Source organism: Mercenaria mercenaria, chromosome 5, assembly GCF_021730395.1.
Source record: "Mercenaria mercenaria strain notata chromosome 5, MADL_Memer_1, whole genome shotgun sequence".
In the NCBI taxonomy this organism is placed as follows: domain Eukaryota; kingdom Metazoa; phylum Mollusca; class Bivalvia; order Venerida; family Veneridae; genus Mercenaria; species Mercenaria mercenaria.
Genome location: NC_069365.1, coordinates 67,281,818 through 67,303,023, shown reverse-complemented (window position 1 = coordinate 67,303,023; position 21,206 = coordinate 67,281,818). Strand labels below are relative to the sequence as shown.

At 33.6% G+C, this 21,206-nt stretch overlaps 1 protein-coding gene across 1 annotated transcript in view; it reads left to right on the top strand.

Moving 5' to 3' along the window:
• The first annotated feature begins 267 nt into the window (after nt 1–267).
• LOC123559098 (uncharacterized) overlaps nt 268–21,206 on the top strand; it is a 22,899-nt gene continuing 1,960 nt past the window's right edge. The window contains exons 1-13 of the mRNA XM_053544660.1: nt 268–478; nt 1,461–1,561; nt 2,369–2,640; nt 3,572–3,612; nt 5,248–5,339; nt 5,985–6,093; nt 7,494–7,571; nt 8,647–8,901; nt 11,643–11,900; nt 12,246–13,424; nt 13,630–13,734; nt 14,454–14,641; nt 16,550–16,711. Coding sequence (XP_053400635.1) covers nt 268–478; nt 1,461–1,561; nt 2,369–2,640; nt 3,572–3,612; nt 5,248–5,339; nt 5,985–6,093; nt 7,494–7,571; nt 8,647–8,901; nt 11,643–11,900; nt 12,246–13,424; nt 13,630–13,734; nt 14,454–14,641; nt 16,550–16,711 — 3,051 coding nt within the window. The remainder of the gene's footprint in view (nt 479–1,460; nt 1,562–2,368; nt 2,641–3,571; nt 3,613–5,247; nt 5,340–5,984; nt 6,094–7,493; nt 7,572–8,646; nt 8,902–11,642; nt 11,901–12,245; nt 13,425–13,629; nt 13,735–14,453; nt 14,642–16,549; nt 16,712–21,206) is intronic.

Below are 21,206 nucleotides of genomic sequence, written 5' to 3'. Positions count from 1 at the left end.
GAAGAAGTTGTTATTGTCAAGAATAATTTTAATCACGTGTATGTGTTACATGTACCCCAAAACACATCTGTTATGAAAGTAAAACAGTTTTTTTCTCTTAGCACAGAAAAGGCTTTCACACGAAGTAAACTCCGTAAATGTTTAAAGCTATACTTTGGCGTACATACAATGTTATATTGAATAAATATACTACAAAATGCATCGAAGTCAGTAACATTTTATCCCGTCAATGTATACATTGTCAAGCAGGAACAATAAAATTGCAATATGCCATTTCCATGCTTGCTTTACATTAGGTTTGAAGGAAATGCTTGGATTGGTGAACTGCATGTTGGTGCAAGTGGAAGGTGGAAGCTGACGGTGGAAGCCAACTTAGATATAAGAGAAGACAAAGACATAATAAATTCATCTCCAACAGCAGAAATTATGCCAATAATCAGACTACAATATGGATGCAGCCACATAATTAAAATTCCTGGTAAATATTATAAAATGTAAAGTTTATTCAATATAATAAAGCGCTTATAAATATCTGTAATCATACATTTAAAGTGGAATGTGTGTATTGTTCATTACATTGTTTTTATACGACGGAGACGTTTTAAAAGTACTACAATTTGGATATCTCTACAATATCTCAAATACATCTACAAAAATTGTACCACTTATTTACAGTCACGTGGCGTCATACATGACTGGTAAATTTATTAATGTTTGCAGATAAGCACGGTGTCAGTAAACTTTAGACTCGGAAATTTAGTGAGCAATTGTATTTTACTGCATCAAAGTCTAAGAACCTAACACTTACCACTAACAGTATATGAGACTTGTAAAACAAACACATACGTTTACTTTATATTTCATACTAAAAAGTACAGATACCTTCTTGAAGCGACAAAGCCGAAGGATAAAAGTATTTTTATTCTAGACATTAACAATTACCAGAATATATATAAAAACATTTGAAATATTATATTTTGAAGACTTTGTTTTCGATAATCGCACACTAGACTTAAAAAAATGCTTTTCACAGTTTTTCTTGAGAAAACTCACTCACACGCTGATCAAAGCCTTAGCACAGAACTTGAGAAGATAATTTTCGATATCATGTTGCCGCTCTCATCCCTGGCGACAAACTTTGTTGAAGCAACAACATTCGCATTTTTCGTTTTGCTTTCTAAACTGTACACAAAGCAGTCTGTCATCATAAAATCATCACCAAGAATTTTTGTGTCGCATTTTGATATCTATGAATAAACATCGAATTGTTCGACAATTTATATTCCCTCTTGAAACATTGGACTTTACTGAGACGAATGCAGTCATAATTATGACTACAAAGACATTTTATGGTCATGTTCCGTATTTCTGATTCTAGTTAAGTCGCTATAAATTTGTCCTAAGTCTTCAGTTACCTTAGTTTGTGTAGCGAAAGTTAGTTTCAACCATTGACATTACAGTACAAGATCCAGACAATGATGTTGTGAGATGTCGCTTAGCAAAAGGCGAGGAAGAATGTGGAGACGTGTGCTCTGGTTTCCCCAACTCACATTTGGATAATGTAAGTAATAGGGAACTTCTTAATAAAGTATATGTAAAAACTTATAACAAAGTCAATAAAATAGAATTTCAATAATTTCTTTTCTTGTTGATGTTGAGTGTATCATTTATTGCCACTTTCTTAAAGTATTTTGATTAGAGAGATAGATTTTAGATAATGAAATATTCTTTGAAAAGTCTTTCTTTATTGGAGGCTGCATAATATGATAAAATCTGAACTTATTCTGATAAGTGCGAAGATGAGGGCTTACATTTGTCTTAGATAATACTTGTATCGTTGCTTCAGTTATGAGTAATGGAAAAAGCAGATCGATTATGTTTAAGTAAAAAGTCTGGTTATTAGAGGTTATTCTATAGGGGTGGTTTACCCCAGGGTAATATTGGTATACTAGGAGATGTATTGACAATTCCGGCCTAGTATGCCAATACCGCCTTAAGTCCCACCAACAAAGTTATAACCTGTTATTGCATCTTTTCAACAGTAGTGTTTTGCTTCAAGCAAGACAAAATATGTTGCTTAACATCACTGAGTATTCAAATAATGCATAGGAACGTCAACGCGGTCCGATGACGTTGACGACATTTTCTTAACAAAAAATCATGGAATTTATGTATATTGCGGGCCATAAATGCATATTTTAACATTTAGATTTATCATTTAATTGTTGATGTTAAGTTATGATATGGTTATCATGAAAGTCAATAACAAATGTGTATTACTATGTCCATACACCGACTCTAAATAAAAATTGTATTCTGTATTATGTTGTATGCAGGTTCTTGATCTTAGAGTATGTATTATGTTTAGGACGCATGTACCATCTACTATGAGGCTAAGTATAAACTCGGTTGGTATGCTGTTGCGTTGCAAGTGGAAGATTTTATGGATATTAATTCAACGACCCCGTTTAGCAGTATTCCCGTGCAGTTCCTTGTTCATATATACAATTCCACAGAATCATGTATGAAGACAACCGTTTTTATAGAACCTACTCCGAAAGAGGATGCATGCATTGGCGTACCTCATGATCAAATTTATTCTTCATCAATAGTTGCTCGGGTTCTAAGCGCTAATCAAAGGTAAGCGAAGACCGTTTTCTTTATGACATTTTGATTACCAGTTTTACTCTGTAGAATAATTGCAAAAAGTACATGTAGCTTTTAAACTTAAGGTAACTTTGACAAATTATTGCCCTAAAGTCACGATTTTGCTGTACTTATCACATTTCTGTATATATGGTATGTAATTACTAGGAATGTCTATATTTGATGTGCAGCAACGTAATGCACAACTCTTATATAAGCAACAATATTTTGAGGCATGTACTGAATCTTTCTCATGATAAACGTATTTGGCGGCACAGTTTATCGTAAGTTATCAGAAACCAAGTATTCCTGTTACCTTAAAGAGGCACTATACATGTCACCACGATGAATTTATTGAACCGTAACATTCATTATACCACATGGGATTAAATGTTTTATTATGTTGTCATATATGTTGTTGTGAATTCTCACAATCGTTTCCGGTTCGACATGCGCTCTTTTAATAAAATTGTATACTACTTCCAGCATTTCGGAAATCAAAACACTATCCCCCTTGGGACTTAATCGGACGGACCTTAACCAAGTCAATGATACGGACTGGAGGATGAATTTTACCTTTGCACCTAGTGAAGCAAGAACAAATACAACAACGCAGCAATTTTGTTTCACTGCCAGAGAAACATCGGGGTAAATTTTATGTTTTTATCGTTTCTTAAACATTGCATGCAAGCTTGTAATGCTTTATACTTTTTGTGTGGCCTGTTTTAGACTAAGCTTAAAATGTTTAATTTGAAATTTATCAATTTTCTACACTCATCTCATCTTTAGTACTAAATATTCTTAACTGCATGTCAACAGGAAGCGCTGTTGTTATTTCGGTGAAAGACATTTTAATCTTACATTAAAACAAATAGATATCCTCTTTGTTTTCCATTCGTTGTGACCGCATATTTTTTCTGTCTAGATCGGAGAGTGAAAAAAGATGTATCAAACTTCTGGCTGGAGGTAAGCTCGTTATCCTTTCCAGGTCGAGTATGTAAGGGTTGTCATATAAGACGTGTATGCTGGCGTGATATTGCTTATGTAAATAACTCAATGATATTCATTTGGAACATTTACCTATTAAATACCATGCTTGTGTAGAAAAAGAGTTACTTTGTTTCCCGTGTTGATGACATTTTGTAATTTTGTAATATTGGTTTCATCGGTCAATTTCATTGTTCCTATAGTAACAATTGGTAATATTGTGTAATTTTTAACTAGTTTACTTATTCATTTTAATTTTGCCTCCGTTAACAATTTGTAATATTGTGTCGTCCGTAACTAATTTACGTGTTCAATTATATTGTGCCTCTGGCAATAACTGGTATCAATGTGTCGTTTGTAACTAGTTAACTTCTTCAATTTCAATATAACAATTCTAAATATCGCGTTTTTTGTAACTTCTTGACTTATTCAGTTGATATGTGCCTTGATAACACTTGGTAACATTGTAGGGGTAATACACGCTTTTTTTGTGTATTAACGTCTGCAGAAGCCCTCGCGAATGCTTGTGACCGAGACCAATGGTCGAGGTCACATACATATCCCAAGGGCTTCTGCAGACGTTAATACACAAAACAAACGTGTAGTGTCGCTATTCTTGCATAAAAAATCATAACACGACGACTAAATTACCATTCTTATGTTCTTGGAAATGATAAACATGTTTTAAATATACCATAAACAGGGCCTAGAAAATCAATAACTCTACCAAAAGCATGTACTGAATGTATTTAAACGATATTTAAAAAGTAGTTTCTATACAAGAATGTACCAGTAAATAGTTAAGAAACTGTGCGATTTCTGATCACCTGGTAACAACAGAAACCTTCACTGATTTTTTTTTTTGCCTCCTTTGATCACTTTCATTTCATCATTGTTCATATGTTGCTTTAACTCTACATTTTTAATGTCGAAATAAAGCTTTTTGTATCGTACTGAATTTTATTGTATTATATCGTATTGTATTGTATTGTATGCATTGCCTTGCCTCGCCTTGTCTTGCCTTGCCTTGCATTGCATTGCATTGCATTGCCTTGCCTTGCCTTGCATTGCATTGCCTTGCCTTGCCTTGCCTTGCCTTGCCTTGCACTGCATTGCATTGCATTGCATGACATTGCATTGCATTGCATTGCATTGCATTGCATAGCATTGCATTGCATAACATTGCATTGCCTTATATGGCACTTCATTGCATTGTTTTGTATTCATCTGACTCAATTTTACGTTGATTTAAATAAATCTACACAGTACTAGTTCTCCATTAAAAACGTAAAATCTTTTCCGCTTTCAAATTATCACACATTCTTTATCTTGTTTAATTTCCTCCGCCACAGACAAATACCATCGTTATTGTTTGTTATCATCCCCGTGTCATATACCGAATGTTTAACATACGATTTTATGATATCTGAATATTTTGAAATATTAGTCAGATACAATACAGTTTCTTAATTAAAATACAGTTAAGTCGAATTGCGGTTATCTCGAAGCAAAACGCTCGACGAGATACTGAGTTTTAACTGTGTATGAAAATGTGTTATTGATCTCAAATGAATACTAAGATAATACATTTATAAAATATGTGCTTGCTTTCAGTTTCTCCGCCACATTTTGTTAACGGGTCACAGTACCCATTGGGGAACATTTACAGCAACGAAAGCAACTGGGTCATCAGAGCAGATTCCGATGTAAGTACTACACGCAAGGTTTGGGTAGCACTAAATATAGTCATACAGAGACTTGAACATTGATTTGATATTTATAGTTAACTGCAATCTAGTTCAGGTTGATTATTAAACAAGTTCTACAACTTATATCAATTACACTCGCATCTTAATTTATAAAGGAAACCAGAGCAACGAAGCCATTTCCCCTTTCAATAATAAGTGCAAAGGAAGGGAGATACTTGTACCAGTTTTACGTCTTTGGTATGATGTGGACAGGGATTGAACCCATGACATCTCCCACTCGAAGCAAACGCTTTATAATTTGGTGTTTGAGGTGGTTAGATTTGATATTTAGTTTATTGATTTCTGATAAAAAAAGCTATTCGTTCACATGTTTGTTAGGTTGAACGTAACGTTTACGTGACATTTAGTCATTTGAAATTTCATATACCTGTTTATTCTATTAAGTCGTATTGATAAGACCAAAGACGCGAAGATTTGTACCAGAACCTCCTTTTCTTGAGGCTCAGCATTAAAAGGTAAATTGGCTTCTGTTCTCTCCTACTCTCTCGGCGATGGATTCCGTCAGAAGGAATGAAGTATCGAGGGTGATATATCCTACTTATAAATATATAAATACAGTAATTATATTCGTACTACTTTCAGTTTGTTCAAGCATCTCGGCCTTCCTTTATTAGTTTGTACAACAGTAAAGGTGTTCTTATTGAAAGAATAAACGCTTCTGATCCAAAAGCATTGACCCTAGATACCGGCAGTAAGACGCTGCTCTTCTTGACATCTACCAGTTTCGAAGAAAAGGAAGAATATATTACTTCCTGTTTGATTTCGGTAAATGCTTCTTCATTTTATTCATTAACGATAATTTGTGCCATTAAGAACATGTTTGGCCAAATGTGTTAAGGACTGCCAAATACACGCTTGAAATAGCTAATGTTTATAACGTTATTATTATATGAACAAATTATTTTGAACCATTTCTGTTCAAATTCACCCGTGATACAAATAACAAGGAAGTTCATGATATTTTATTACGGGTAAAATATTAACATATATACCTAATGCTATACAGCTGAAATTATCAGCTCAAAAACAACGTATGATATTATGATATTCTACTTCAGTTTCACCTTTAGTTTACTTACTTTATGAGTAGACAGATTTAAACAAAACTTAAGTTGTACTGCAAATCAAGGGTTCTAGTGCATGACGTGATATTTTTGTGATTCTGTTATGTATGTAATTTTATTTGTGTTATTCTTTATTTCTAACTTTGATCTGTTTACCTTGATTAGTTTTCACTAGAATAGTATAGTGTTTAGTAAGATCTTAGAATAACATTGATAATGAAATAAATCGAATTCAAATAGTGTTTCCAGAAATAAAAAGGACATATATTTTGCTGACACATGGATTAACTGACAGACGAACGGTTAACAGTAGCTCATATCTAATGGAACGATAATAGAGCACATAATCTGCTTCTCCACACTTCTAAAAGAAATACCTCTCTTTAAGTACTTGCTGTATACAACGCATAGACTTTATACAACAAACCATAAACTATATAACATGCAAATGAAATGAAAGCACGCCCGCTTAGCTCAGTAAGAGCGCCCAGATCTACGGATCTCAGAGGTGTGAGTTTGATCCCTGGGCGAGGCGTATGTTCTCCGTGACGATTAAATGACAGATATTGTGTCTGAAATTTTTCTTCCTCCACTTCTGGTTCATGTGTGGAAGTTGGCACTTACATGTGGGTTTGTACTGGTACAGAATCCAGGAACACTAGTTATGTTTACTGTCCATAATTACATAATTGAAATACTGTTGATAAACAGACAAATCAAAACAAAATGCACATTGTATAGTCATATGATTGTGGTAAGTAGTCACAATGACTTAAGCCCTATGTATTTGTCCTACAATTTTGCTTTGGCTTAAAAAATTCAGACATGAATAGGCATTCCTGAAAATTCATTTTATCGAGTAAAAATGGTGTGGCAAAATCAAACGTTTAGACTGCAGCATAATCAGTCTGACAATGGTTGTAATTAAAGTTTCTTAAATAGTTCAAAAGTATAAAAAGTGTTTTACACTGTAGTTTGTAATCGAACTCATTGCATTGATAATTAATGTATTGCATTTCTATTATAGGGGTATTGAAAGGAACGTCATACTGTGGTGCAGAATCTGCAGCTATTGATGATCCCTTCTTCTGGAGAGTACGGATACGTATGTATATTTAGTATCAATTTTCTTGCATAAAGAATAATTGTTTGCAATATATTTTTGTGAGATTACAATAAATAGAAACCCTGACATCGTGTCCATTCATGAATGCATAATAGTTTCATTTCCCTCGAAGAACACGTTTAGGCGGCCGCTCCAAATTGATTTTCTTTTATGGATTGTTTAGATATCATGGAGCGAGTGCTGGAATCAGAAATAAAATTTTACTTTTAATTTTGAGGGATATGTAACAATTGTTAATGTAAAAATGCAATCGTGAAGTTAAAAATTTGAAAAAGTAATCATCGGTTATGACCTGAGAAACAAGCAATATAGTTGTAATGGAATCAATAAACTAAAATGTGCTAAAATGTGACATACCAACAGTAAGAATGTATCACTTGTTCAAAATGTCAGTACTTCATTCAGCAAATAAGATTGTATTATTTAGAACAAATGCCAGTGTATATATCTTAAAAAATAAACTAAATATAAACTGACTTACTGATTTTAAATATGTTTTATGACCTTAACTTTATGGTCAAATCGTTCTTTGATACAAATTAGAACCTCGGGCCTTTTGTTTCTTCAAATATCAAAAAGAATATAAGCGTGAAAATAACATATAAATGCTGACTTAGTTTGAATCTTTGAAAAATGCTACTTCAGGTAATCGCAATGTCTGCTTCGAATAAGTAGTACAATCTGCCTCTTCGAGAAATACCCATTGATATATTTTGTGAAGTAGATTATTAAAGATAAATATAAAAAGCAACAGCTTGTGCTACAATGATCTTCTTCTTTTCGCAGTCCACACTACCTGTTGTAAGCGTCTGGAGAGTTTGCAGCGTTTTCAGTACTGTTTTGAATTACTGAAATTAGGATTCGAACCAATACCCAAAACGCGACCTTAGCAAGCGGCAACAATTACTTTTATGACATATAATTATATTACAATATGTGATCATCTGCACTGCATCTCCCTACTAGCACAGGTAAGGGGATGTTTCTATGCCAACCCCACTAAATAATTAACAAATCAAATCATTGATAATTAACTCGTTTATAACTTTTATAGGTGATGTCACTCCGCCACATATAACATTGACTGCGAAGTCGGATAAAACCAATGCAACTGCAGACTTTGAATGGACTGTTAACGAAATTGTTAACACGACCTGTACCCTTACGTATCCTTACGGTACTAGCAAAACATTCGTCTGTGACCAAAGATGGACAGGAACTGATCTACAGGAAGGACAATATTGTTTAATGATAAACGCTACAGACCTTGAAGGAAACAGTGCATTAGTTACCCATAATTGGTCAGTAGGTAGGTCTTAGTTACGTTTTTCCTTAAATTTTTCTCTGTATGACAAGTAATTAACACGTGTTGGCCGAAAATTGGTACGTACGCTGAAGTTCTCGCAGACTTTTCGCTGTAAATATGAAATAAATAAAAAAGAAAAACATATATGTATAATCGACAAAAACATAAGATCAGATCATATCATAAGACAATGAATTCTGCTCTGTTTAATATTTCTCTGTGAACTAGAATTTTGTAAGACATGTCCTACCCGGCAAAATTAACTGTTTGCTATGATCTGTCGCTAAAACTCTTCAATTATGTCCTCTTTCTAAAGTACGCCCGGATTCATTGTTGAACCAGAGCTACGTAAACGTGGGTCTTAACGGTGTATGTTGAGCTCCAGTTCACGTTTACGTTACTTTGTCCGAATTACATGAATCAAATGAAATGAAAATCTTTAAATGGAATAAAAAATATTTTCGACCATTGTATTCAAAATGTCGGATATTCCATGCTGCCTGTGAAATCTGACCTTTCGAAAATCGCAGCATATTTTTGAAAGATTAATTATAAAAAATATATGCGATATATCCGCGTCATCGCAATTAATAAGATCTGGAAAGTAGATCCCTCGGAAGCACCGAAAACAATGCAAACAGTGAGAATTGCAAACTCGGTTTGATTGAGTCTGTTCATGAGCAGTAATGGAAAATGCAACACTGCCCACGCCCCCTAGCACCGGCTTAAGCAGTATTCAATCTTCAAATCTAAATGAGTTGAAATCAATGATCCCGAAAGACCAGAAAATATAACAACACTGAAATGAAGTCGGGGCGACTTTTTACGGCCGCCACACAACACATATCACCCGCTGTTGTGAAGTAAATGAAATCTGGAAAGTAGATCCCTCGGAAGCACCGAAAACAATGCAAACAGTGAGAATTGCAAACTCGGTTTGATTGAGTCTGTTCATGAGCAGTAATGGAAAATGCAACACTGCCCACGCCCCTTAGCACCGGCTTAAGCAGTATTCAATCTTCAAATCTAAATGAGTTGAAATCAATGATCCCGAAGGACCAGAAAATATAACAACACTGAGATGAAGTCGGGGCGACTTTTTACGGCCGCCACACAGCACTTAACACCCGCTGTTGTGAAGTAAATAAAATCTGGAAAGTAGATCCCTCGGAAGCACCGAAAACAATGCAAACAGTGAGAATTGCAAACTCGGTTTGATTGAGTCTGTTCATGAGCAGTAATAAAACATGTTTATCCTCTATAAGAAGCGGGGATTTTTATGTCCCTGCTGGGGTGCAAAATGTTACGCCTATTGGTGTGTACGTACGTGCGATTGTGTGTCCGTATGTTCACAAAATCTTGTTCGGCCGTTAACTTTGTTGTGCTTTGTCGGATTTTGAAAAACTGAGCACACATAACTATCAGATTCAGAAGTTATTTCACATCCAACTGTCAACCACTAGCTTAAAGGCCAAGGTCACATTTAGAGGTCAAAAATTTAGATATTTGTGTAAGCACAAAATCGTATCCGGCACGTTGTGGTATAATGTCAGAAATGAAATAATTTGACACAAATAGCAACCATACCAAGAAGACATGTCGCATGCAAATCAAGACCTCTACATGTTACACTTAATGGTAATTGATTTAAGGCCAATGTTTTCTGCAATGTAACATTTTTATTCAGGCGTGAACATTCAGATACTTGGTACAAACATTCAACTTAACATGACGACGTGTCAATATTAAAGGCGCATTTAATGTGGATATTGTTCTAAGAATAGTTTGAAACTTCCTTCAGAAAATTAACAGAATCCTAAATGTGTTTGCATGTGTCATCAAAATCAATTCGGGTGAAGTGTGCAAGTCTTTTGAACGGCTAGAACAAAACAACTGCATTAATATAAGAGTTGTGCTAGAGTACCCTTCAATATGTGAATATAAGTTAACATGTCAAGGCATATTGTGAAATTTCTTACATAGTTAGTACACAGAATTAAAACAACAACCAATAACACGTGTACATATAAACATACCAATTAGTACACAGAATTAAAACAATAGCCAATAACACGTGTACATATAAACATACCGACAGGTAATGAAATTGTTAAAGATTTACATGCCATGTTACATATTTGCTCATATATAAACGTCATGTAAATTAATGTCGTTATTTGAATGTTTTAAAGGGCGTCGTAAAAGAATCATGTACGGAGTGCTCCTGCGTTGATAAAATTATGTTGAAAAAAATCCACTTTCGAAAATGAAAATTCAGGATCACTCAAGTACTTCTTTACACCTACTTTCAGAATGGCTTACAACGTAACGCCGGACAAACGCACACCTCCTATATAGGAGTAGATCTATGCATAATAATATATAGCAATTTTTTTAATTCTTACACGAGTATGTAATAACTAGGCCAGTATATATCTAGGTTACATTTATATTTGGTCGCTTCCCTGTATAGAGTGTGTACTGACCGTGAAATTATGTATCTGTGTCCGTCTAAAAATGAATAACACATATACACATATTGTCGGACAAACAATATGTGTACATGTGTACTTTCCCTTTAGAACTCGATATAAAATATTCTGTCGCTGTATATTACCGCACATTCATGCGCGTGCGTGCGCGGTAGCAAAGTAGACAAAACACATGATCACGTATATGCATATTCATTCCTATAATTAGACTTCTGTATTTAGGATTATGGAACTGATTATTATGCATTCCAGATTTAACACCACCAGGTATTACATTTTTGAAGACACCGTCAAAACTGAGCAATGAAACTATTGTATCCTTTAAATGGGCGTGCACAAACCCCTGTTACACCTCTTGCTTCGTAGATGAACAACATCAGTCCTTGGACTGTTCAGGAAGACAACTAACATGGAACATACCTCTTACATCAAATGTCGCTTACAATCTAAATCTTGAAGCTGTCGATGAAGTATGGAACAAGGCAGTTATAAACTACACATGGACTACTGGTAATCATAATGTTAGCATTAAAATCTACTGAATTAGGCTGAAAGAAACACAGAACAATGTTTTAATAATATATGCAGTTGTATGAATGAGTTTAAGAGCCAGATCTGTGAAAAAAAAACACAGGCTTTGTAAGTACTAACCAATGACACTGGAAAGCAAAAGAAACTTATATGCCACAGATCTTCCACTTTAGCTGTACTCAAATGGTTCCGAATGTAAAATTTACACAAATACACGGACTTTTGTTTAAGCCTTTTACAATTTCCTGTATTTTTGTAATCGTTTATTTCAATTTGAAATGAATATAGATAATGAATTAGTCATAATATGATATTTTCATTTAGATTTCAGTCCCCCCGAAGTAGAGTTTTGTGAAAATGGACAGAGAATGACCGTTGATTGTACAAGCGATTTCTCTCCAGAAGTAATATGTAACGTCACAGTAAAGGATAATATGGATTTGTCGCCACAATTAGTTTACTCAGATACGAATGCCGGACCATGTGCTTTTGACAGAACATGGACCGCGACTGATAATGCTGGAAATTTGAACAAATATGTACAAAATGTACATATTAAGTCAGCAAAACCCATGCATATAACTCATTATCCAGGCCCTGTATCGGTGGCCTGTGGTGCTCTAGACGAGATGACTGATATTCTTAAATCTATGATTGAAGTTAAGCACCCATGTAACCTAGACGTAAATATTACATTTAAAGATAATGCGAGTGAACGGTGTGATCTTCTTATCAAAAGGTCATGGACGATTTCAGATAACTGCGGTAACAATATTAAGTTCTACCAGTTTCTTAAAATTCGACAGGCTGAAGTACCACTGGCTCCAGAAAACGGCCAAACGGGAGTTGAACTCAACCCTTTTTTGCGTTGGCAACAGGCATCTTCGAGAATTCGTTACGAAATATATTTGTGGGAGCGAGATGCGACAAGACCTAAATCTTCTGAGTTTACTTCAGTCAATAATCATTGTCAAGCAAAGTCACTGAAACCAGGCACAATGTACAGATGGCAAGTTGTTTTCAAATATGGTTACAATGAATCCAACCTAAGTCCTGTCTGGGTTTTTGAGACCCGTGATTTTGCTGATTTATCTGTAAAGTCAATTATAGTGCCACAATCTGGATTTACCGATCAATTCTGTACGATAGAATGGACAGTTATAAATACCGGAGGTATAGCAACGCAGCGTAGCCACTGGACTGATGCAGTTTTCTTCTCATGGGACAAAAACTTCCAGAATGCAAAATTAGTCGCCACTGTTGAACAAAGAAACATTCTGTATCAAAATGACAGCTATATGTCAACTGCTAGATTTCTGCTAGAAAGAGAGGCATTCGGCTTTGCTTATGTATTTGTCCATACTGACTATCATAACTATTTAGGCGAACTGGACGAAATAAACAACCTGATGCTAAGTAAATCAGCAATTGACGTGAAATTGACCCCTCCGCCAGATCTGAAAGTAATCTCTATCAAGCTCCCACTTGGAAGAATATTTTCTGGTATGGATGAATTGATAACTAACTTTTTCATAAAACATTTATCAAACAGCTTTGAAATACAAATAAAAATAATTTCACTCCATAATATACACTGTTTATATAATTTGAAAACAAATATATGACATCATGTGAATCTTAATAGAATTGTTAATTTTTGTAGCTGTCTGAGGTACAGTTGGACATGATATTGTTCATCATTTTACAGGAACCTCTGTAATGATTTCATGGACTATTGTAAATACTGGAAAGGGGACAACAAAATCTGGACATTGGTCTGATAGGATAATACTTTCACCAACAAATACATTGGGTAATCGATATATATATATATATATATATATATATATATATATATATAAGTAAGATATTAAAGAAAAAACATCAACGAAATGCCTTTCAAACACACTGGATCCCGGAAGGATACAAGAACATAAAGATAGAATTAAAGAGTATGAGAAAAAATATATGTTCAAACAGTGTCAAAAGTTTAATTATAATTAAACTTTTGACACTGTTTGAACATATATTTTTTTCATACTATATATATATAATAGAAAATATTAAAAGTTACTCCTGGACAAGTATATAATAAATAAAAAAGAAAAACATCCAATGGGTTTCCTCTATCTGTATTTCTGTCCACCGGACAGAAATACAGATAGAGGAAACCCATTGGATGTTTTTCTTTTATATATATATATATATATATATATATATATATATATATATATATATGTCTAATACAGGTTTTACATTTTTTCTAATTGTGGTGAATTACACTTTCTTTAAAATTCGCAGTCTGGAAACAGAATTCTCGTACGATAATTAGAACTTTTTTGCAAATCAAATTATTGTTACGGAGAAAAAAAATTGGTCTGGCTGCTATAGTTTTGTCATGTAATTATATGAAATCAATAAAATAATAACAATCTAAAAATGTCACATTACCGAGTCTGCTATTATTTCAATTGATTGAGTTTTGTAGCTTTTGTCAAAAACTTTAACACTGAAATAAATTTTTTCTTTCAGGTTCTAACACAAGAACATTATTGACTGTTAAGCATTCTGGAAATTTGCATACAAATGAGAACTATACCCATACATTGCTCATACCCATACCAGAATTTATCTTTGGTCAGTTTTACCTGCTTATACAAGCTGATATCTACAACCAAGTATTTGAATACCTTAGTGAGAATAATACATTCGCAAGTCAGGTAAAATTTATGTTTTAAAATTCATAATTACACAATTCCTTGTACAACTTGTCCGTCAATAATTTTATTTTCCTATGAGCGAACTATAGTTTTCACATCTACCATTCTGAAATTCAATTTAAGTTATGTAGTCAAACATACAGTCATTTGTTCTAACCATAGCAATATATTATTAACGCACTAAAACCACATTGTCAAATTGATTCATAGGGAACCTAGTAAAGACGTTAATATCACTGAAATCTTTTTAAATTAACTTTGAATCAGAATTTGAGAAAAAAAACGTTATCTATCTTACCCCGTTCTACACATTTTTGCTGTGTTGTAACCTTTAAAACAAATATAATACGAAAGTAACATGTATATTATTTAACTGTTGACAGGCAATAAATATAGAGTACTATGCGTATTATGTTTCAGTTGAACGAATCTACAAACTACATCGACTGTTTTTAACCTTTTCCCTTTTTCGAATTGACAGTATTATGAAAAGCATAAACCAACACTGAAAATCAGATTTTTAAACATTTAAGACTTTTTAACCGGATGCGGATATTCAAGCATTCCAATGGCAATTTACCATTTAGTGTTATTCATTATCATTAGAAATTTTTCAAGTGTGCATGCCTGATCAGTGGCCTCTAAAATATGAGACACATTTTCCACAGAAATATTGCAACAGAAACCAGTGACTTTTTATCTTTATTTTTATGCAGTTTTCTACCTGCTAACGGTCGGTCTCAGGATATTCATGATTTACCTATGTTTTAAATACAGACATCTTTCGTTGCGCCCTTTCTCTAATGTTGCCGTCGGCGCCCGAGTCCGCATTACAAAATGAACTGTACTGAATGTTTTTCAAACTTTCACAGGTCTTTGGCATCATAAGATGAACTCGCAGAATAGTTACATAATTCAAGCTTACATTTTAGTCATAATTGTGCCCATTTTAAACGTAGACATTTAGTTTAAGCTTTGTCTGTAATAAAGTCTAAGAAACTACATGTACACTACTGCATACAATTAAACTAGTATCAAATTACAATATGTTGCTTAACTCTAGCAATTAATCAAAAGTATTCCCCTATTAAACATAGAAATCATGGTTACAGTTTTGCATGAAAGCATAATTGTATGTAGTCTAAGTATGTTTTGTATTGAAGCGTACTTCTCGGAAACTACAAGGCAAATGCTTTAAAATTCTAAAGTCTAGAAACCTTTGACATCATAATATGACCAAATAGGTCAAGATAATGTTTTTCACAGTTGTTCCCATTTTAATATTTTGAAAGTTTTGCTAGTAATCATGTTTCTCATAAACTGACTTACTCAGCAAAGTAATGATGTCAAAGGTCAGGTTTCATAAAACTTACTTATTCCTTTTCCAAATTATGTCCTTGTTTAGAAATACAAAATTTGCTGAAGTTTTTGTAATTTGGCTAATGTTATTTAAAGTTGAAAACAATGTGTGAGGTTGGTATGCCTCAAATGCGTATGAAAACCTTTGACCCTTTTCATCTTACACTTTCCGTTCTTATCCCCGCCATGCCCTTTTTACCCCATTCCCACTTTTTATATCTTTCTTATAATTAAAATGTTCTTATTGACGGATATTTTAAGCATCACATCATATCATTCAACACAGTTTCTATTTATGATTGGCCTGCGGCGTGTGGCTCTTGCTGTGTAAGCTGCCAGGGCGATTACTCTTGCCATTCATTTCAGAGTCGAGCGCACTGACCGTATACAGTTCTTGCCAACTTTGAAATGCAATTACATATTGAATAGTTTTATCTGAATAGAAAGTATTGATGAAAGGAACTGTAAAATCACTACAAATTTCTTATTAATATTTGAAATTTGAAATTAAGAAACAGAATAATGTTCCAGTATAATTGTAATTCCTAGACGGCATTGGATGTTTTACTTGCCCCACCCCCAGACCTTGACCTAGAAGGAATTCACACACCGCAAACCTGGACCACGGGTGACACAGTCACTATCACTTGGACGGTAGGAAATAAAGGAAGCAATTCTCCAAAGTCACAGATGTATTGGCAAGACGCTGTCGTAAGTACATTGTGATACTGCGTAAAATATTGTGAATTTGATCTGTGATATATGTTTGGTTGAGCTTTGAAACGTGGCAAAGTGCTTAGTTTCTAGGTTTCTAATCTTCAAATCTTTACTACATGAACACTTCCTATCTTATGTAAATTAAATATATATTCTAAAGACTGCAAATGGATATTTTTATTTTTACTAAATGAATCCATAGAACGCTAATTTTTCTGAATTTTACGTTATTAAAATATGTTTACCGGACCATAACTCAAAACCGGCATTTATTTACAATGCCTACAATATATAGAATTGTTTGTCTGCAATTTTCAGGGGGCCATAGGTTCAAGCCCCACTGGGACCAGTTTTGTTTTCCATATTTTCCTTTCTTTCTAGTAAGTTTTCACTTCTTTCAAGACTTATTATGGATGTATTGTACAAAAGATGAAAATTTTCATTTTATAAGCGATTTCTTGCTGTTCAAAGTGAATTTACCTCTGGAACAGGAGGGGCAGAGTTAGACACGTTTAAAAATACTGAGTTACATGCGGTAATTTTGCCTTCATTCCTTAGATTACATATTGTGGAAGAAATGCAGGTAGGTTTTACTTCTGTCCCAAGGTTATTTTTGAATGAAGTGAGCAAAATTCAAAACAGACCCATAGGATTCGACCTTAATTTTTCAATGTTGGAGTTAGAATTCTGTCGCATTAAATCTGTTTACTTAAGGCACCCTAGAAATAAAAGATATTTACAGTTTTATTTTGTGTTTTATAATTGTTTAACAATAGTTTGATGTTTCTTTTATCAAAATTAATGCTGTAATGAATTCTCTGCAAACGTTTTAGTTAGTGGCCATCACATTGAAATTTGTCTCTACTTGAGCTTGAGGAAATACCATAAATTATACAAAAAACGGCACGATAAAAGTTGTTTAAAATTTGCAACACAGTGCAAAACATGAACAACTTTAAGAATATACCAAACAAATGCTATTTTTTAAACATTACTATTACGGGTCCAATACCTTATAGTAAATTTCATACTCTTAAGTCTTTATTATGTAAAAGGATTTTTGAACAACCATTATACAATTTAATATCTTCTGAGTATTGATATTCTATGTGAAATGGATTTATTCTTATATGGTTTATTTATGGATAAGCATTGTCACATTAGAAACCTTTTTTTAATTTTCAACTGACAATCGTATGTACATATAATAAGAAGTATTAGTAAACGAACCGAATTTCAAATTTTACATAATGATCGAATGATCATGTTATAGTACATTTCAATATACTTTCTATGACTTCCCTTTGATTCTCAGCAGTGTACTACATTGGACACTTTCAGTGAATTGTGTTTTCGCAACATTTCCACATACCTCCTCTATGGGTTTTTTTGCTCAGTTGAATCAGTTTCCTTTCTTTTTTGAGAAAATACCCATAACAAAAGAGGTTAATATTTTGATACTACCCTTACATAATTGTTATCCCCCGACGAAAGTCGGAGGGAAATAGTTTTGGCGTTGTTCGTCCGTCCTTCCGTCCGTCTTTCCGTCCGTCCGTCCGTCCGGAGCCATATCTAAGAAATGGTTGGGAATATTTATTTAACACTTCATATACATGTTCACCACTATGAGTCCTTGCGGCCCGTCAAGTTTCAGTCAGATTGCCCAAGTAACACCAGAGTTATGGCTCTTAGAAATTTCTAGTGTTAACTATAAAGGGTATTATAAATATGGCAATTTCTGCATCATAAATATTGATATATTTGACCTAGAACTATGAAACTTAAACAGAATTTAGATCATCATAATGTGGTTGTGTACACACAATTTCGTCCGGATTTATATGTAAATCAAGAGTTATTGCCCTTTAATTGTATAAAAATCCACATATTTGTACATAACAAACTTACCATTTGGTAGAATTTCATTAAATTTCTTTCATTCTTTTCCATGATAATTTATTGTAAACATGTGAAGTTGTGTACCCACACCTGGTCACCCCCTTACCTTGATTACATCCATCCCTATCCCCGACCCCCGACCCCCTCAAAAAAAATAAAAATTCCTTATTCAAATTTTTTAAACAAACTTCATATACATGTTCACCACTATGAGGTTATGGGGCCCATCAAGTTTCAGACAGATTGCCCAAGTAACGCCAGAGTTATGGCCCTTAGAAGTTTCCAGTGTTAACTATATAGGGTACTATAGATCTATAGATATGGCAATTTCTGCATCATAACTTTTGATATATTTGACCTTGTACTATATGAAACTTTAACAGCATTTAGAGCACTATAATGTGGTTGTGCACACACAATTTCGAACGGGTTTCATATGTAACTTCAGAGTTATTGCCCTTTAATTTTCTAAAAATCCTCATATTTGTACATAACAAATTTACCATTTGGCAGAATTTCATTAAATTTCTTTCATTCTAATCTGTGAACATTTATTATAAACATGTGAAGTTGCACACCCACACCTGGTCACCCACTTGCCTTGGTCACACCCCCTCCCCCTCCCAACCCCCCTTCCCTTCCCCATCCCCCCACCCCCAATAATTTTTTTTTCATTTCTTCTCTTAGATTTTTTACAAACCTTCCATGATTATTTATCAACATGCAAGTTGTACCATTCCCCCACCTCACTTCTCCACCCAGTCATACCCACCACTGATCATGCTTCCTCTGTACCCCCCCCCCCCCCCCACACATACACACCACAACTTTACCCTTTTACCCTTTTTTTTCATTTTTAATTTTCCATCAATATTTATAATCAACATGTGAAATTTTGTTTCCTCCCCCGTTTCCCCGCACCCCCACCTCCTAAAAAAATAAATATATTAAGTTGTGACTGCACAGCCATGTTCAAGATATCTTACCTGTGTTCTCTTAAGAACATCTGTTCCCTTAAGTTCAAATGTACATGTTAAACAGCAACACCTGGTGCCAAACCACTCAAAGACAATATCTCGTTCCAGTTAAACTTCAAGCTCACATTTCAATTAACTGCATTTAATTTTAAAAGCAGCTAAGCGTACTACAGTAAGCATATCCCATTCAAAATAAATTCTTTAGCCAGGATCAAAGTATCATACATTTATTATGTACTCTTTTATTAAACATTTGTTTTCTGTTAAATTGATTTTGACTAATGAAATTGTTTGCTTCTTATTAACATCCTTAACTTTTTGCCGGATATATTTTTTTGCCATTCCTCACCACAAACCCTTTCGGCGGGGGATACCAATTCATCGAATTTACTTGTTTTTCTTTGAAAAGTGTGGGTGTTGGAGAGACAAAAAGTATGTTAGAATTGAATAAGAACCAGTTAGTTAGGCAACATAAGATTGTTTTGTTTTTTTTTCTGTTAAGGATGTACAAGCGTTTTATTTCAGGATATCCGCCATTTTGAAAAATGTTTCTTCGAATATTGCTTTCTAACAAAAGTTTTGCAACAAATTAATTCTAAATAATTAAAATATGGCTAATAATGTACCATTTAACCAAATATATTATTCTTTTTGCGAAAAAAAATGTTTTACCCTTATTTTTGGCTGGCATTTGCCTAAAGTTGACGTAAGATTTACAATGGGGTAGGGGTAGGTAATTTCAAATATCTATTAAAGTAGATCAGGTTTGGTTTTGATATTTTTCTGACTGATAGCATATAATGTTAAGCTATAAATAAAATAAAAGTTTTCAAGATAGCACGTTACATTATCTAGAAAATATGAACTAAAACAAAAATAACAAAAATATCAAAATTCACCACCTTTTAACAGTTTTTTTCTTAATAAATCTCTTAGATGCACGGTGACCCCAACTTTTATCTTTCCATTTTGAAGCATTTTTGTGTGTCATTAAGGTTGCAAATTATTTTTGAAAATCTTAACGTCAGAATTTTTTTTTGTAGATCTAAATACGTTTTTCCATTGAAAATTAAGTGGGTGGGGTAATTATGTCAACATGTAAAAATTAAAGAGATTTGTTAATAACATTTATGCTTATATAATACTGACATCACCATATATTCATATTAATCTGTAAGACCTGAAATCCCTATAAGATTAAGAAGGATATTATATGTGTTATAAAGTACAACATTTTTTCCATTTTACAAAATTTCAGAAATGCATAAACAGTGGGTGAAGAAATTACCCCATAAAATTAAAACGAGTTCGGTGACCTATGTTTTTTCTGCTCTTGTTTGTCTTAGAAACTAATGTTCTTCAAGCTCACAGGGTATGAAAAAATTCTTAACGTTAGAAAAAATTCGAAAAAAGAACTTGAATAAAATGCAGAAGGAGACGTATGATGTTCATACTATCAAGTTTTATAATGACTTTCCTAGACAAAGGAAGATAAATTTTAGTTGAAGTATCTATTATAATTTTAGAGATTTTTTCAACACTTGTATATCTGAATTTTCTTTGTTATTATTATTACTGTTATTATTATTTTAGTAGTAGTAGTAGAGGTAGTA